The 17,174-nt window shown below is 34.5% G+C and overlaps 1 protein-coding gene across 4 annotated transcripts in view; it reads left to right on the top strand.

The window, feature by feature from the left end:
* The window catches only part of CYLD (cylindromatosis (turban tumor syndrome)), a 60,291-nt gene extending 43,958 nt beyond the window's left edge, over positions 1–16,333 (top strand). For all 4 annotated transcript variants that reach the window (XM_012642621.1, XM_012642619.1, XM_012642620.1 and 1 more), the window contains 10 exons: positions 581–746; positions 1,680–1,821; positions 3,019–3,141; positions 5,877–5,968; positions 7,064–7,130; positions 11,610–11,742; positions 12,603–12,711; positions 13,548–13,666; positions 13,937–14,153; positions 15,769–16,333. In XM_012642621.1, the coding sequence (XP_012498075.1) occupies positions 581–746; positions 1,680–1,821; positions 3,019–3,141; positions 5,877–5,968; positions 7,064–7,130; positions 11,610–11,742; positions 12,603–12,711; positions 13,548–13,666; positions 13,937–14,153; positions 15,769–15,953 (1,353 nt within the window). In that variant the 3' untranslated portion in view covers positions 15,954–16,333. The remainder of the gene's footprint in view (positions 1–580; positions 747–1,679; positions 1,822–3,018; positions 3,142–5,876; positions 5,969–7,063; positions 7,131–11,609; positions 11,743–12,602; positions 12,712–13,547; positions 13,667–13,936; positions 14,154–15,768) is intronic.
* Positions 16,334–17,174: the final 841 nt, after the last annotated feature.

Here is a 17,174-nt window from a genome sequence, read left to right as displayed (position 1 = left end):
AAATTAATCACCATTTTCAAAGATCTTTTGAGATCTTCAGTAGAGGGAAAGATTTTCCCTTTGGAGACCAGGAAAGCATATTGTTTGACATTTCAATTTGCATTTCTCTGATGATAAGTGATATTGAACATTTTTTCATATGGTAGCCATTTGTTTTTTTTTTTTTTTTTTTTTTTTTACTTTGTTTTTTTCCATACTAGTCAGTACGATGGAAGGGGGAAAGAGTTGTTAAAATAAATGACTTCCTCCTTCTTCCAAGTTTTAATGCTTGTAGAAATGATGTGAGAAAGCAAGTTAACCAGGGAAGTTTTAAGCATCGATTCTTTGCTTTAAGCATATATTCTGAAAGGAAATGTATTGAGGACTTCTTGCTGGATTAGAGAATTAATTTCTTAAATCAATAGCTGCGGGCTGAAGCACTTTTTAGCCAACCCCTTTTACTTAATGTAGTTCTCAGTACAAGTGTGAAGGGGGAGTTCTAAGAAAGAGTGAATGAGAAACAGGTCTAAGAAACCTTAGCTCTGTGTATACTACCTTTGCAAAGTACAGTGTAATGCATATCAAGGCATTTCTGTTTCAGGAGGATGAATGTGCCGGCTGTACAGACGGAACCTTTAAGGGCACGCGGTATTTCACCTGTGCCCTGAAGAAGGCGCTGTTTGTTAAACTGAAGAGCTGCAGGCCTGACTCTAGGTTTGCGTCACTGCAGCCTGTTTCCAATCAGATCGAACGCTGTAACTCTTTAGGTATTTGAATGTTTTCCCTTTACTTACCAATCTGGAATGATTCTAGTTCTAATCTTACACCGTTTTGCATTATTAGGTGATGGTGACATTGTTTAAATATCTTTCTTAGCAGTGCTCATCAAGCTTTTAAGTCAGTAAAAATTGTTTCTTGGTATATAAGAAAGTTATCATAAGAGGTGACATTTTAAAAAAGTGTTCAGTATTAATCAGGAAAGGTGTTTGGGACTTGAAAAGTTAAAAATAGTGGGGTTTATTTTTCTCTTCTTGTTGATTACAGACATTTACTTTTCAGCAGTGCAGGAGGTAGAAACTGAAATGTGGCTGCCTTTTTGGCACTGATTTCCCTCTCGATGTGTGTTTAAGTACACCAATAAGCATATTTTATCAAGAACTCAGAGTGAGTGTAAGTAATTTTAGATTGATTGGTGGAGGACAGCTCTCCTCAGCACTTGCAGTAGGTGGCAATTTCTTGACGCTGTCCCTTTTCAGTTGTGGATAATAGTGGCGAAGCATCTTGAGGGTTCAGCAAGTGTAAACAGAAAAGCCATCTTGATGAAAAACATTTTTCTTTATGTTGAAATAGTACTTTCAAATTTTTTGTTTCTTTTCAAACTTGAAAAGAAAGCACTTTCAGATAAATAATAAAATATTTGAGAAAGAAAATATTTTACTTGACAGATGCTTTTTGCATGTTACTTAATACTCCAAAGTGTTTTTTAAATTACAGAGGAAGCGCAGTTGAAAATGAACAATAGCAATTTTTACAAGCCAAGCTGAACAGCAGTTAACCAAAGCCTATCTTTAACTTGAAGTTGAGGAATAAATTTTGCTCAAAATACCAAAACATTTTAAAATGAAGAAATATATATGGGAATACATATTGCAATAGTTTAAAAGAATTGTTTTCATTTACATTTTTCAAAATCTTTTCAGCATTTGGAGGCTACTTAAGTGAAGTAGTAGAAGAAAATACTCCACCAAAAATGGAAAAAGAAGGTTTGGAGATAATGATTGGAAAGAAGAAAGGTATCCAGGGTCATTATAATTCTTGTTACTTAGACTCAACCTTATTCTGGTAAGTTTAAAATTAATGCAGGTAGAGGTAGTGTCCTACAGGCAGGGATATATGTGTGTGTGTATATGTGAAAGAAACTGCCAACTGCCTCTGAGTAGAGAAACAAGATGATTAGGGGTCAGGAAAGAAAGGAAGATTTGCTTTTCATAATATACTGCTTGTAATTTATTGAATATTATCTCAAGTTGCTATCCAAAACATTACCATAAAAAGTAATGTAATAATAATGAGTAAGAGGTGAGTGATACTGTTACAAGTGGAGCAGTTACAGCAAAGTAGCTGGGAAATCTTTGTGTGTATAACAAATAACATGACTTGCGATAGGCCATTGGATGATGTGCTGTATTTGTTTTAGGAGGTAGAGGCAATCATAAAACTACATTATTTTAGAAAATTATTTTCAGTAGAATCACTGTTGCCTGGTGTAGGTAGTTTTTTCCAGAGTGAAACAACTTAACATGGCAAGAATCTTTAGGCTCTGAGGATTGTACACTGCCAGTACAGTCATGTTGTAAGAATTAGGAAGTTAATATGGGATGTTCAGATTTTTAAAGTAGGGAGAATAAAACTGACAGGCCATTTTGTTTGCAAAATACTTTCAGTTTCTCAGATATGTTAACAAAAATAAGCCTTGCAGCATTGATAAAATATTCTTTAGATTTCCTGATAAAAATCTGTATTAACAGCCAAATTTTCTTTTTCTTTGATACCAGCAAGTTATTGCTATTAGTCACTCACAAGTGATTTTAACATTTAAAGAAATTTAGATCTCTGCAAATGAGCATGGGGAGAGAGAAGTATGATACTGGGTAGTGTTCGCCTTGCGAGGTAGTTTCCAAACTTCCTCCTCTGCTGTCTTGTCTGTAATTACACTCAGATTTGTAGGCCCTCTTTCAACTTTTGCAAAGAAGTTTTCTTTCTTAATATGCTGTAGGCACGTTTTTATGTTTTAATAATGTCAATCTATAGTTTGCCTTCTCAGTACTAGTATTCTCCTTAACTGAAAGGATATCTAGGTCTCTGTGATTGAATCACGGGAATCTTCACAGGGGTTTTGGGTACTTGTGTTAATGAAAAACATAAATTGTTATGTTATTTGTTTTAGGCTTTGCTTTTTTTTTCCTCTTCTCCTTTTTAGAATTGTTTCTTGAAAAATACATTTCTAGCATGAAGAAAGATATTCTTTTTATTTTTCAGTTTATTTGCTTTTAGTTCTGTTCTGGACACTGTGTTACTTAGACCCAAAGAAAAGAATGATGTAGAATATTACAGTGAAACTCAAGAGCTACTGAGGACAGAAATTGTTAATCCTCTGAGAATGTAAGTAGAAGATTCATAGTTACTTTGCCTTTAGATGGCGTCCTATTTGCTGTTTACTGGTACAGTAATTAATTTATATCCTGCTTTCATGTAATAAGAAATGGATGAAAATTAGTTCGCTTGGTGAAAAATAAATTGTTTTAACCTTTGGTCCTTGTACTTTTTTTACTTATTTTTTTTTTTTTTTTTTTGAGACAGAGTCTCATTGTGTTGCCTGGGCTAGAGTGCCGTGGCGTCATCCTAGCTCACAGCAACTTCAAACTCCTGGGCTCAAGCGATCTTCCTGCCTCAGCCTCCCGAGTAGCTGGGACTACAGGCATGCGCCACCATGCCTGGCTAATTTTTTCTATATATTTTTAGTTGTCTGATTAATTTCTTTCTAATTTTAGTAGAGACGGGGTCTTGCTCTTGCTCAGGCTAGTTTCGAACTCCTGAGCTCAAACAGTCCGCCCGCCTCGGCCTCCCAGAGAGCTAGGATTACAGGCGTAAGCCACCATGCCCAGCCCTTTCTTTACTTATTTAATTTGTTAAATCTTGCCAAGGTGTAGGACATAGTATATTCCATGAAATTATTTAAACCATTTTGATAGAGTATACCATAATTTAGTAATTGCAGTAGGTTTAGAAAAGCTGATATATAGTACTTGGGGTTCTTATCTTTTGAAGTAGTTTATTCCATCAGTTAGTTTATTACCCCTAACAGTAATCATGCTGTATATTGGTATAGTCTGGCTTCTTAAACTTAATTTTATTTGAAAGAAAAGGAACGAGGGACCAAGTGCTGTGGCTCATGCCTGTAATCCCAGCACTTTGGGAGGCTGAGGTGAGAGGCTTGTTTGAGGCCAGGAGTTGGAGACTAGCCTGGGCAATATAGCAAGACACTGTATCTACCAAAAATAAAAAAAAATTAGCCAAGCATGATGGTGCACGCCTGTAGTTCTAGCTACTTGGGAGGCTGAGGCCAGAGGATCCCTTGAGCCCAGATGGTTGAGGTTACTGTGAGCTATGATCGTGTCACCGCACTCCAACCTGGGTGACAGAACAAAACCCAGTCTCAAAAAAAAAAAAAAAGAAAAGGAGCAAGGGAAATTTTTATTTATAGAATAGCTAGTATTTAATGCTTTTGTATTAATACTAGCAACAGATGTGATATAGTTTAGTAACATGTTAAAGGAACATATTTAGACCTGCCTCCACCTCCCTTAAAAAGGTGATTCTTTTTCCATTTCCTAGTTTAGGAATTATAAATGTGTCTTATTTTGGCCCCAGGAAGCAATTTGTAATGGTACAAGCACAAGTGACAGGAGACATCTAGTAAAGACTTTGAATAGGTGATAATAGTGATATGTGATAATGTCACATTATAAAATTTAAACTATGAAGAATTAGGACCATAGATCATAAAACAAATTTGTTCATACTGGGGTATAGAAAGCAAACTATGTAACGTAAAGTCCATATGAAGATAAATTTAAATCTTATGACATACTTTTCTTATTTAACAATTAAAATAAAAAATAGTTTTATGTAAGCTTTTTACCAAAAACAGCAGAATACTGAAATAAATGAACATTCCAAATGACCTACTATATCACATGACTAGGAAAGTAAATTATCAGAGAATAAATGTCTCTGCTTATATCTTTTGTTTTCCTTAAATTCTGTAATGAATTCTCTATATCTTAACTTTTAAAGATAACTATGAGTCTTGATTTTTACATTAATTATTTTGTCTTATGCAAATTTTCAAACATACTTTTTATTTTTTACCCTCAAGTAATATTGGAACAAGACAGGTCAAATCCAAAATTCTAAGGCACTTCCTTCCTTCGAAAATACTTTAATTTCATTAATAAACATTCTTTGAATGCTATTGTCCAATGAGGTAAGAATCATAATTAATCACACTTTGTCCCCTGTCCACAGTAAGAAACTTGTCAGATGCCCTGTTGGGATCCAGATTCCCTTGTCTGCAGCATTCATATCTGTATTGTAGCTGACTGGTTTTATTCGGTGCTGAAACCTCTGCTTTCTCCATTGATTGCAAGCTTCTCAATGGCAGAGTTTCTGTGTAGTCGTTTTGTATTCCCAGTGGCTAGCAGGTTAGATTACTGCGTTAAGTGGTAGATGCTCAATACATGTTGGCTGCAGGGAGCCAATGAGTGGATGAATAGTCAGTATAAGAAATGGATATAAGATTAGCTAGTTCTGACTTGCCCTTATTAAACCCATGGTGGCCACAAAGGTCTCTTCTGAAGTGATTTTCAGAATTAAAATTTTACATTGACATTAAACTTAGTGAATATGCCCTGTATTCAGACAAAGATGAGAGAAAATGTCATAATTATGCTGATACGGTTTGATTGCAGATTTTAGATTTTCAATTTCTTATTAATGCCGTCTCCCATTTCCCTGTGGCTATTTCACCCTTTAGTATTAAAAGGACTTTCTCTCTCAAAATCATATACTCATCACAAACTTTTTAAAAAATATTTTTCTTGTGTTAATATGTGACAAATATAAGGCGTATAATAGTGTCTGGGATAATTCTGGTTCTGTATCTTTAATTTTTCAAACCTCAAGAAGCAGCCTATAATTGTATTTTCAAAACAGTTGTCTAGCCTATTGATTTATGACATGTTGGAGTTGTATGAGAAATGTATAATTATCAAGGTGTGTTATATAATTTAATATATATGCCACTATCAATTAATTAATGTTTTTTACTAACATAGATTTGGATATGTGTGTGCCACAAAAATTATGAAACTGAGGAAAATACTTGAAAAAGTAGAGGCTGCCTCAGGATTTACCTCTGAAGAAAAAGGTGACTATTTTAATTTATAGTATATTCATTAAAAATACCTTGAAATCATATGCATTTACTAAATTATTAGCTGAAATGTATGTGTTGTTTGGGTTTTATTTTACAAATTTCTTTCTATGTGATATATTATTTTCTCCACTTTTTGTAAATTCTTCCTCTCTTCTAAGAGTGAATGATGATGTGGAATAATGAACCCCTTTCAGAAGGTGGCTGGTTCTAGGATATTAAATGCTTAACATATTGTCTGCCACACTAGAAAGAAAAATTTTTCCTTGGGGCCACAGTGTTTTATTACTAAAATAGAATAAAATCTTTGAAAACAAAATGATCCTCTCTAATTTAATGAAAAAATTGTCATTTTTTATTGTTTTCTGTGTGTAAGTTATATGCAACTTGAAAAACAGTTCACTTCACACAGTTCCCAAGGTAAAGGGACGTGTGAGTTACATATGCTTCACGAGGCCCCGGGCTCAAAACTACCGTGAGTTAAATACAACTCACGTGGCAGTTAACGTTAAATAAAAAATTCTTCCCTTTCCATCCAGCAATAATATTCTGAATGTTCCTCTTTCTGTGGTGAAGGGTTGTGTTGAGTCATCTACATTTTCCTACTTTGTTTTCCTTGTTATAAAAGGGAGTTACAAACCTGCTGACGAGGATTAAGTTTAACAGTTTTAATCTCTTCATAGCTAATTGACTTATAGATTCAGTGCTTGATTTTGAACTTGTTAGCAGCATATTGTAACCAGCTATAATGTTTCAAGGCTTGAAAATTATTTAAATAGTGGGAAAAAACAGGGCACACTTCAGGTTTTGTTCCACTTATCTTATACTCCCCAAATAAATTAATTATTTCACTATTCATGAATTATTATACCCTTTTAAATGCAATAAAGTTACAACAAATTTGAAACATAATACTTTAAAATATCCTTTGTATTTTTCCTTTGTCAGGAAAACTTGAAAACCGTGTTTTAATTGAGATAATATTGAAGGAATGAAATTGAATTCAGTATAGAAATATGACTTATAAATAAAAAATAGAATGATTAAAAATTTTGTCTGTGACTGATTTGATTTTATATTTTCTCCTAGATCCTGAAGAATTCTTGAATATCTTATTTCATCATATTTTAAGGGTAGAACCATTGCTAAAAATAAGGTAACTTTTAAATTGTTATAGAAGCACTGGAAAAGTAGATAGTCCTCACTTCTACTGCCGTCACTGGAGTAGAAATGATTTCTTTGGTGATTACTTCATGTTGTATTTATGCAGAGCTCTTAATATGCTAGGTGAATATAATGCAATTAATTTTATTCATTGTCCTCTCTATGGTACCATACTTTATTTGAAGAACAAATCCAATGTAAATGTGTACTTTTAATTTTAAATGTAATGATAAGTATTATTGCAAATCATTTTCTTATGAAACTGTATATAAATATTTTTGTAACTTAAATTAATGAACCTTTTAGGAGAATCTCATTCTAACCTAATCAAATACTGGGAGAGCACCGTTTTTGTCTGCCTATCAGAGAATTAATTTAGCCTTAAGTTAGCTTTCTTGTTCTTACCTGTGTAACTTGGTCTTTTTCCGCCTCCATGTTGAATGAAAGCCTTGAATTAAATGCAATAAAGTTCTTAGTGAAATGTTCTAAATGGCTAAACTTTTAGGATAGTTTGAATGTTCATAGTCTAAAACAGTGGTCCTTTTTACATTTTAACCTGGGTTTCTCTATTGAGAATCTTGGTCACATACTATACATTTCCCCAAAAGCTAACTGTAGATGAGTACTCTTACTCACCTATGTCCTAAGTGACGTTTGATGCCAGTATTGAGTTGATGGGCAAGGAGAAGGAAGGGTGGATACGGCCACAATTGTGGTTTGATATTGTTTGGGAAATTGTAACTAATGAAATGAGACATAGTACATAAATATCAAGAGCTCACATTTATTATCTATTCAAAGATGGTAATAACCATATGTGTACCTAGAAAATCTTAAAGAATTGTCTAGAAAATACTATAATTAACAAAAGAATTTGTAATTTAGCTGTGTAAAATAGCCATGGAAAAATCAATAGCATTTCTGTATACCTTCAAGAAAATATGAAAAAGAATAATTTTATACTTCATAAAAGTATAAAATACCAAGAAATCAATTTTATTGAGAGAGATTTTTAAAAAGACTTATGCAGAGCTAAAGGGGGATTTGATTAATTAGTGAGAAAGATTGTGTTCTAGGAAGGAAGATTAAACAAATATGTTAATTTTTATGAATTAATTTGCACATAAATAAGATCTTAACTTTATTTTTAGAACTTAGGAAAGTGATTTTAGAGTTCTCTACAAAATGAAGTAGGTAAAAATATTGAAGAATTGTTTAAAAAAAGAGTTCTATTATAAGCTATAAAGGCAAAGCAATAGACATTAAAATAGCGTGTGATACTGGCATAAAATTAGAAATATGGATTAATAAAACTAGATAGAAAGCTCAGAAATAAAATTAATGATATGTAGTATTTCAGTGTCTACACTGAAAGGTCCGCTTCCAAACACAAAAGGGAAGGAAAGATATATTTAATATATGATATAGCAAACCTAGCAGGTACTTTGGGAGAAAAAAGTCAATTTTGTTTTTCATTTTAAAGAGATAAATTACAGATGCTTAAAACATTTGTTTTCATCTTTTTTTTCTAGTTCACATACCTAAGGGATGTAATACACTCCCAGTAATAACATAGGCTGAATACTGCCAGGCACATCCAGGAATACATCTCAGAGTCTGAAGGCCTTGTGGATTTCAAAGGGCCCTGGGAAGTTCTTACACCCCTTGAAGTGTACACTGTCCCACCCACCCCCTAAGCAACCTCTTCATATTGAGAATCACTGTTTAAAAAATAATTTTAAGTTAGCTCTTTTTTTTCAAATGTCATTCTTCCCCTTCTCTAGCCTTTCTTTCTGACTGAGGGAGAGTCAGCTAAGGCAACAAATAGGAGGATGGGTACCTTAAAAATCTGCAATAATAAAATAGTCTAAAAGAGCTTGAAAGGTATCTAAAAGATATTCTTAAATGATTGAAGAGACAAAAGAAGAACTAGATACCAATGGAAAATAAAAACAGATTTGGTAACAGACAAAATCAAATAAACTAAAACAAAATTTCCAGAAATAGAATATATATCATGATGAGTGGGATGGGTACCTCACTGAATGCAACATACACAGCCGAAGAGAGAATCGCTCATTCGGAAGATAGAGTTGAAAAAAGTACCTAGAATGTAGCCCAAAGGGATAAAGAGTTAGAAAACAAGAAAAAGTACATGAGATACATGGAAGATAGATTCTGACTGGAGTTCCAGAAAGAGACACTAGAGAGAATAGGGAAAAAGCAATATTTCAAGGAATAATAGCTGAAGAATTTTCAGAATTTTTAACAGACTTTAATTCTAAGAGTAAAGATATTCAGAATTCCTGAGCAGGAAGAACTAGGACTAAATAACCATTCAGAGACTTACCGAGGATATACTTTAGTAAAACAAAATTGAATTTAGAATAAGGGAGTGGAATGCAAGAAATAAGGAAGAATGAAGAAATTGGTAAATTTGGGTAAATTAAGCCTTCACATCTAAAAGATGTGAATAATAGTGATAATAATAGTGATGAATTGCATGTGCAGTGTTAAAGACAAAGTGAAACTAAAGTCATAGCCACTAACGGGAAAGCATGGTGATTGGCAGCAAAATATTCCAAGAAAAATGATGGAATAACATTAGCAATCAAGAAGCAAAGACGTAGGGAAACTTTCAGATTGTATTACCGGGTAACTCTCATTGTAGGACGTGGTCTGGTATTCTTAGTCTATGGACATATCATATCTGTATTATATTCCATATTGCTGGGTAACCCAGAATCTGTGAAGAATTTTAGTGGCTATCCATTATGGTCTGTGTCACAAAGGTAGATAGAGCCAAATGATACCATTCCAAGTGTTTTTATCTTCTCTGTAATTGTCCATTTTATTTTAAAGTTAACACATTTGTACCCTTCTGCCCTTTGGTTTTCCTCAGTGGAAAACTGCAATCTAAATTGCACAGTTTTGTTCACTAGCACCAACTTTGTTGTCATTCTCTAGGGTTTTACCCTTCTAAAACTTTAGAAATGAGGTTTGAGTGAGTGTTGTTCCCCCTCCCCCTTCTGCCCCAGTGTCACAAAGCCGTTGTCTTCTCCATCCTGGTTTCTGGGTGCCTTCGCTCAAGTGTCTGCAACTCCGTGCTCCCTTCGACCACCGTGCCTTCTCTCCCGCTGCCATTATTGTTTCTACTTGTAACTACTGACTCTACTACTTTCTCGTTTCTTAGTTTCCTGTCCTATTTTTTTCTGTTACCTATTAATTTTCTATGCTTTTGGGCTTTCACACAAAAATTCTGGCCTTTTGTAGTCATCAACTGCCAAGTAAAATATTGGTATAGCATAACCTTCATGTTTTTTGGTTATCATCTGTTTTTATTTGTTGTAGGGTCTCAAGAATCTCCTGTTTTGTTACCAAATAAATTTTGTTCATTTTGGGTGCAAGTTGCTTTGGGAAGCTGAAGTTTTCTGCAGTCTGGTCTTTGAATAGCTGAAGTTTTCTTTGAAAACTATGTTAATATTTTCCCCCCAAAACTTGAAATCTAGATATAAGTCTAGATATAAACAGTCTGACTTTATATCCAGAAATTCTACTAAAAAGGTAAATGGTAGACTTAAAGATTATGAATCCTTTTGATATAGTTAGTCTTAAAGATTATCAGCGTTCTGTAGTAAAATACTGAGAAGGAAAAATGTTTAATGTAAAGGTGACACTGTGATTGGCATATACAGGGTGTCCCGAAAGTCACCATACATAGGGAAAATGGGAAATTGTAGCTAAAGGTACCTTTACTTACAAAATATTCATTATAAAATTTTACAGAATTTTTCCTTTGTATGGAGACCTTTGGGACACCCTGTAGTAGGCATTTACTTGGTACTTGTTGACTAAATGAGTGACCATTTAAAGGACAACATACTTTAGCAGAAAGAATGGTAAGTGGTTGTTAGCTTACTGTTACAACCCAGGTGGTTATACCTGGGTTCCTTACCTAGTTCTTCCTTTGACATGCTGCGAAGTCATTCTCCTTCCCTGGATCTCAGGGCCTTCATTTTAGAAATGAAAGTTTGGTCTAGAAGGTCTTCCAAGGGTCTGTCACATTCAGGAATGCATTGGTGTAAGATTTTATTTTCCTGTTTTGAGCATTAAATGCAATTTGCTTCTTTTTAGACTTGGATGGTGAAGTTGAACTAAGTGATTTTAGCTTCTGGTTATTATTGTTCACACAGTGCTTCTTGATTGGGGTTATTATTCCATTATTTTTCTCCTGATAACTAAGAGAACTTTTCAATATAAAAACCAAAACAAGAAATCATTTATGAGGTCTTGAGCAAAGTACATTTGATTATTTTATCCAAATAGTTTTCTTTTCTTCCTGTCGTTCTTACTATCCCAAACTGCATCATCGATTGTATGGTTTTTCTGTTCTCAAATACCACTGGAACAACTTCACATTTTGATTTAATCATTTAATAAATAAATTATATTTTTTTCTGCATGCTTTTAGATCAGCAGGTCAAAAAGTACAAGATTGTTACTTCTATCAAATTTTTATGGAAAAAAATGAGAAAGTTGGAGTTCCTACCATTCAGCAGTTGTTAGAGTGGTCTTTTATCAATAGTAACCTGAAATTTGCAGAGGTTAGTAATACTCACTGTATTTTATATGAAAGCCCTTAGGATTCTTAAGACTATTGGTAGAGTCAATATCTATTGATTTTAACCAGCTGAGAACAGTATGAAACACAAACTGTTACGAAAACACAAATTTAAAAAAATGTGCAATGTTTCAACTTGTCCATATAAAAAATACCTTATGATTAAGATTGAACTTTTTGGATTTTTGGTGCCAAAGAAAACACCAAGCTAATTTGTAACTTGAAAACTTTTAAGTCGTTTAAAGCAAAAGGAAGATTTATGTTTTTTTAAAAAATTATCATTTTACCCAAGCATGTTATCTGAATATATCAAAAGATATAAAGAAATAACTGTGGCTGTTAAGGTTTTACCAAAACATTCCTTCAGAAATAAATATAATAAAACATAAGCATGTACTACTAAAATAATGAAGGCACTCAGTAGAGAGCAAAAGAAAAATAATTTATATTCATTAATAAGCCAATATAAATGAATTTATTATTGAAATACAAAGAATTGTGTCTTTCTGTGACAGTTTCTGTATCACATTTGCAAAAACAATTTCTCCCAAACCTTTATTAAATATAAACCCAAAGTAAAATGCCACTATCAGTAGTCCTCATATTATTTGAGACCCAAGATTGTTGAACTTCCTGACCGCTGGGTCTTGGTGAGTCCATGTGATCACAGACTACTCGACTTGTGGCCTGTGAGTGCTGCGTGTCTGCTGTGTGGCTCCTGTTTTGCAGGCGATCAATTTATGGCAAAAATCACCGCTTGATTTGACAGACATGACTATTTTGGTTTTATAGGGAAATTTTTTTTCAGCACGTTGATTCTAAAAATATGTATCTTTTTTATAGGCACCATCATGTCTGATTATTCAGATGCCTCGATTTGGAAAAGACTTTAAACTGTTTAAAAAAATTTTTCCTTCTCTGGAATTAAATATAACAGATTTACTTGAAGACAGTAAGTATAAGATTTTTTAGTTTGTTTTGTTGTTTTTTAGGAAATAGTCTGTCAGGTCCTTCTCGTTAGTTGTGAGTAAGAGTCTAACTGGAGACAGTACTTCTAAGAGGCAATTCAGTATCTGAAGAGCCTGGAAATATCAAGCCAGTAATTTTAGTTCTAGGAATTTATTCTAAGAAAATAATCAGAATGAAAATAAATATTTTATATGCAAATATGCTTATTGTCACGTGATTAAGAAATTAGAAACAACCTAAACGTTAACAAGAGGGGAGTAGTCAAATGAGTTGAGTGTCTGTACAATGACACTACTGCCATGCAAATTCATAGTTTTGAAGACCAGAGTATATGAAAACAGTCATGATGTAATATTAAGTGAAAAGTACATTGGTACGTTTACAAGAGGGGCTCAGTATATGTGTATATATACAAACACACATACACACATAGTTATGTAAATATTCAGACATAAAATTATTAGAGAAAGTTTACAATAATATTGACACAGTTATCTATTGCTAATGGAAATTACAGGTGCTTTTAATTTTCTTATTTACACTTTCTTGTGTGTTTGAATTTTCATCAGTGGACGTTTTATAATGGGGGGAAAACACCCTACAATATGCTATTTTTAAAAAATTGTTACTTGGTCAGAGAAAATGTCTTTGAAGATATTTTGAATCCAAGAAAATTCCATTAAGAGGATGGGAGAGGGACAGACTTTTTTTGAAGCCATGAACATTATCCTTTTTAAAGTGTAACTTTTATTTTTAATCTTAATAAACAAATGCATTTTTAAAAGGCCCCGTAACTCCCACCCACTCCCCCCGTTTCAGCTCCCAGGCAGTGCCGGATCTGTGGGGGGCTCGCGATGTATGAGTGCAGAGAGTGCTACGATGATCCGGACATCTCAGCTGGGAAGATCAAGCAGTTTTGCAAAACCTGCAACACTCAAGTAAGTTTCCTTCACTTAATGGATGATCTCTTGTTGCACAATAACTTACTGAGAGTTAAAAACAGATTGCGGGTTTTGAAAAGTCTTCTAAAATCATAATTAACTTTAAAAAATTCATAATAAAATAGTATTATTTATGCCTCTTCTGACCCTTGACTTGATAGCTAAACATTGATCTTTATAAGGGGTATATTCAATAAGAGTAAGTAGAGTCCATCCATATGAAACATTGTAGCTCGTTAATGACATTCTCTTCATGGTCCATTTTAGGTCCACCTTAATCCCAAGAGGTTGAATCATAAATACAACCCAGTGTCACTTCCCAAAGATTTACCTGACTGGGACTGGAGACACGGCTGCATCCCTTGCCAGAAGATGGAGTTATTTGCTGTTCTCTGCATAGAAACAAGCCACTATGTTGCTTTTGTGAAGTATGGGAAGGACGACTCTGCCTGGCTCTTCTTTGATAGCATGGCGGATCGGGATGGTATTTAGAAAAACTTTCTTCTACATGTGGCAGCATTTTGGTTTGTAGTGGGATAGTTCATAGTGGGATGGCCTATTCTGAATACTAAGATATTTTGTGAGACAATCTTTTCAGGGTTATCTTGGTGACACAGTTTTAAGTCTTGAATGCATTAACAACCCTGCTACCTAAACTAAGGAATAATACTGTTGTGATATTTTGACATGCACGTGTTCTTTGTTAAAAAAAGAATCCTAAAATTCTTGCTTTAGGGCTGAGAGATTTTATTTTCAGCTTCGTTGTCTTACTTTCAGGCTCCTCTCATTTTTGCATAAGCCACAGTGGCCATGCACTGAGCACATGTGTGCCAGGCTCTCTGGGAGTACATTACTCATTCTACCTAAATCCTTGTGAGATGGGAATTATTCCCATTTTTCTGTTATTAAACCTTAGGTTAAAGGTGCCTAAGGTCACATAGCTTATATTTAACTCATTCTTTCTGATCTCAGTGCTTACGTTTTTTAATACTAAATGATGTTGCCTTCCAAATGACAAAAGTTAAGAAGAAAAGTAAATATCCTCTTTAGAAAAATAAGCCTGTTCTGCATTTAATGTTTCTTCCTGAAATGGGGAATATACTGTACTTGCCAGGCCATTTTCTAGGATGCTTAGTCATTATTTAACAAATACTTAATGAGCGCCGGAGTCTCTAGTAGGTTTGAGGAATGAAATGCTGTCAAAACAGCCACACCTCTACCTAGGCAAGGTTGCGAAGTGTGACTTCCATGTTCTTCCATTCTTCTTACCTCCGATTTTTCCTTTGGCCATTCTCTCCAGGTCTTCGGTGTGGCCCTCTAATAACCTAAGCCACACCCTGTGGCTGCCTCTTGACCAGAGGTCCAAGCCCTAAACCAAGAGTTTTCTGCCTTTTCTTAGCTCTCATATACTCGAGGGACATAGCCGAGCCCCATCTGTAGATGTGCCCCTGACTCAGTTATTAATAACATTTGCATTAAACAGCGTAACCCAAAAGCACAGAGATTTCAGACATTTAGAAAAGCCCCGGGGAGAGCGAAACCAGAAGGGCCTTTTATGGAACCTCTGAGACCACATCCTAGAGCACCATCACCCATAGAGTCTGATGACATGTAAAACAAACGGTGTTAGAGTTGTGCAAATACATTTTTAAAGTTTAGGAAAATATAATAGTGTTCAGTTTACTAGATCTGTTCTGAATTAGACAATCTCATGGTAAAGGGTTCTGGGCTGCTTGTGTCTGGGAGGGGATATGCAAGTGTGAAGAATTCAGCGTTGTGTGCATATGTGTAGATAACATTATTCCCTAACTGAACACAGAGAGAAGGCTGGAAACTAGGAGTGGGGCTTACCTCAGAATATGCGTCTTTTTACCAGTTTTATTCACTAATGGCCCCAGAGTCTTTTCAGAAACCAAAAATTGAGAAAACTCTCAAGAGTTAAGGGAGGCTTTAACTTCCAGCAATCAGAAGTAATCTTTTAGATCCTGAAAATTAGCCTTTTCCGAGTTATAGGACTGTGAAATTGTTTTGGTGCGGCAGGGCAGCAAAAGGGCTTAGAACTTTACTGCCCTAAAAAGAGCTCTTCCTCTTTGTCACAGGTGGTCAGAATGGCTTCAACATTCCTCAAGTTACCCCATGCCCAGAGGTGGGAGAATACTTGAAGATGTCCCTGGAAGACCTGCATTCCTTGGACTCCAGAAGAATCCAGGGCTGCGCACGAAGACTCCTCTGCGATGCATATATGTGCATGTACCAGAGTCCGACGATGAGTTTGTACAAGTAGCTGGGGTCATCGACAGAGGTGAAGAAATGGAAGGCAAAGTTTTAATGTTGCATTTCATTCAAGCTGGCAGTTCTGTTCAACGTCCATTGCCGGCAATGGATGTCTTTGTGGTGATGATCCTTCAGAAAAGGATTCCTGTGTTTAAAAACAAATTGCTTTTGTGTTACTGAAGTATTTAATAAGAAGCATTTTGCACTCTAGAAAGTATGTTTGTGTTGGTTTTTTAAGAAGTCTAAATGAAGTTATTAATATCTGAAGCTTTAAGTTAAGTGCATTAATCATATGATATTTTTGGAGGCATACAATTTTAATTGTGCAAGTTTAAAACCTCTTTTAGTCCATTGAGAATGTAAATAAATGTGTCTTCTTTATGGACCAAGGATATGAAATCATTTTTACTTTGTAGCTAACGGTTGCCTTGAGGAAGAAATAATTGGTTTTACTGAGTCTACTTTGAATTCAGTTATTAAAGGTGTACTGAGTTTGATTTGTTACTTCTTCCTATATAGCGCTCACTCCTGCATGTCTACAATCTGCTGAGTTTCTGTGTTTCTGCAATAGTGGTCAGAAAAATACTTAAATTCCCTTAACAGTGTTATTTTCTATTTGTTCTGGTTTTGAGATAAATGAATGATTCTGTCATAAAATGTCCATTTTTGATGTAATTTTCCTGGAGGATTAGGGTATTCAGCAATTGAAGCTCTTCATTCATGGTAGTAACTGTCAGCTAACAGGCTTTTTATTTTGAAGGCTCTATTTTATGAAATAGGGCATAGTAAATTTATGAAAGAATTGGGGTGATAAGTAAATAATCTCTCTATATACAAATATACAGTCCATAAGAAAATAAATTTGGCATGTAGAATTATTCATTAAATTTTCCCTGAGGAGATAGATATTTAAACCTCTATTATTTTCAGTAAGTTTGTCCAGAACTTAAGTTTGATCTGTCAGCCAGTATTCTCACTAAATTCAGTTTGGTTTCCCTTAGTTGCGAATCAGCTATTTTATTGAAATGTTAGCAACAGCTTCATCCTTCTTCTGATTAAGTAAGTAGAAAATGGATGTTTTCTTAAGTACTATCCATCGTGTGTGTATAGACCACAGTGGTTGTTGTGGACTAGAACCATAAATTATAAATGTCAATGGTGTGGAACGTATATTCTCTGAGTGTTGTTTTGTGGTATTGTTGTCTTTCTGGAATGACATCCTAACCATGCA

Source organism: Propithecus coquereli, unplaced genomic scaffold (genome assembly GCF_000956105.1).
Source record: "Propithecus coquereli isolate 6110/MARCELLA unplaced genomic scaffold, Pcoq_1.0 Scaffold180, whole genome shotgun sequence".
Lineage (NCBI taxonomy): Eukaryota > Metazoa > Chordata > Mammalia > Primates > Indriidae > Propithecus > Propithecus coquereli.
The sequence above is the reverse complement of the archived record's forward strand: the minus strand, read 5'-3'. Positions and strand labels throughout refer to the sequence as shown.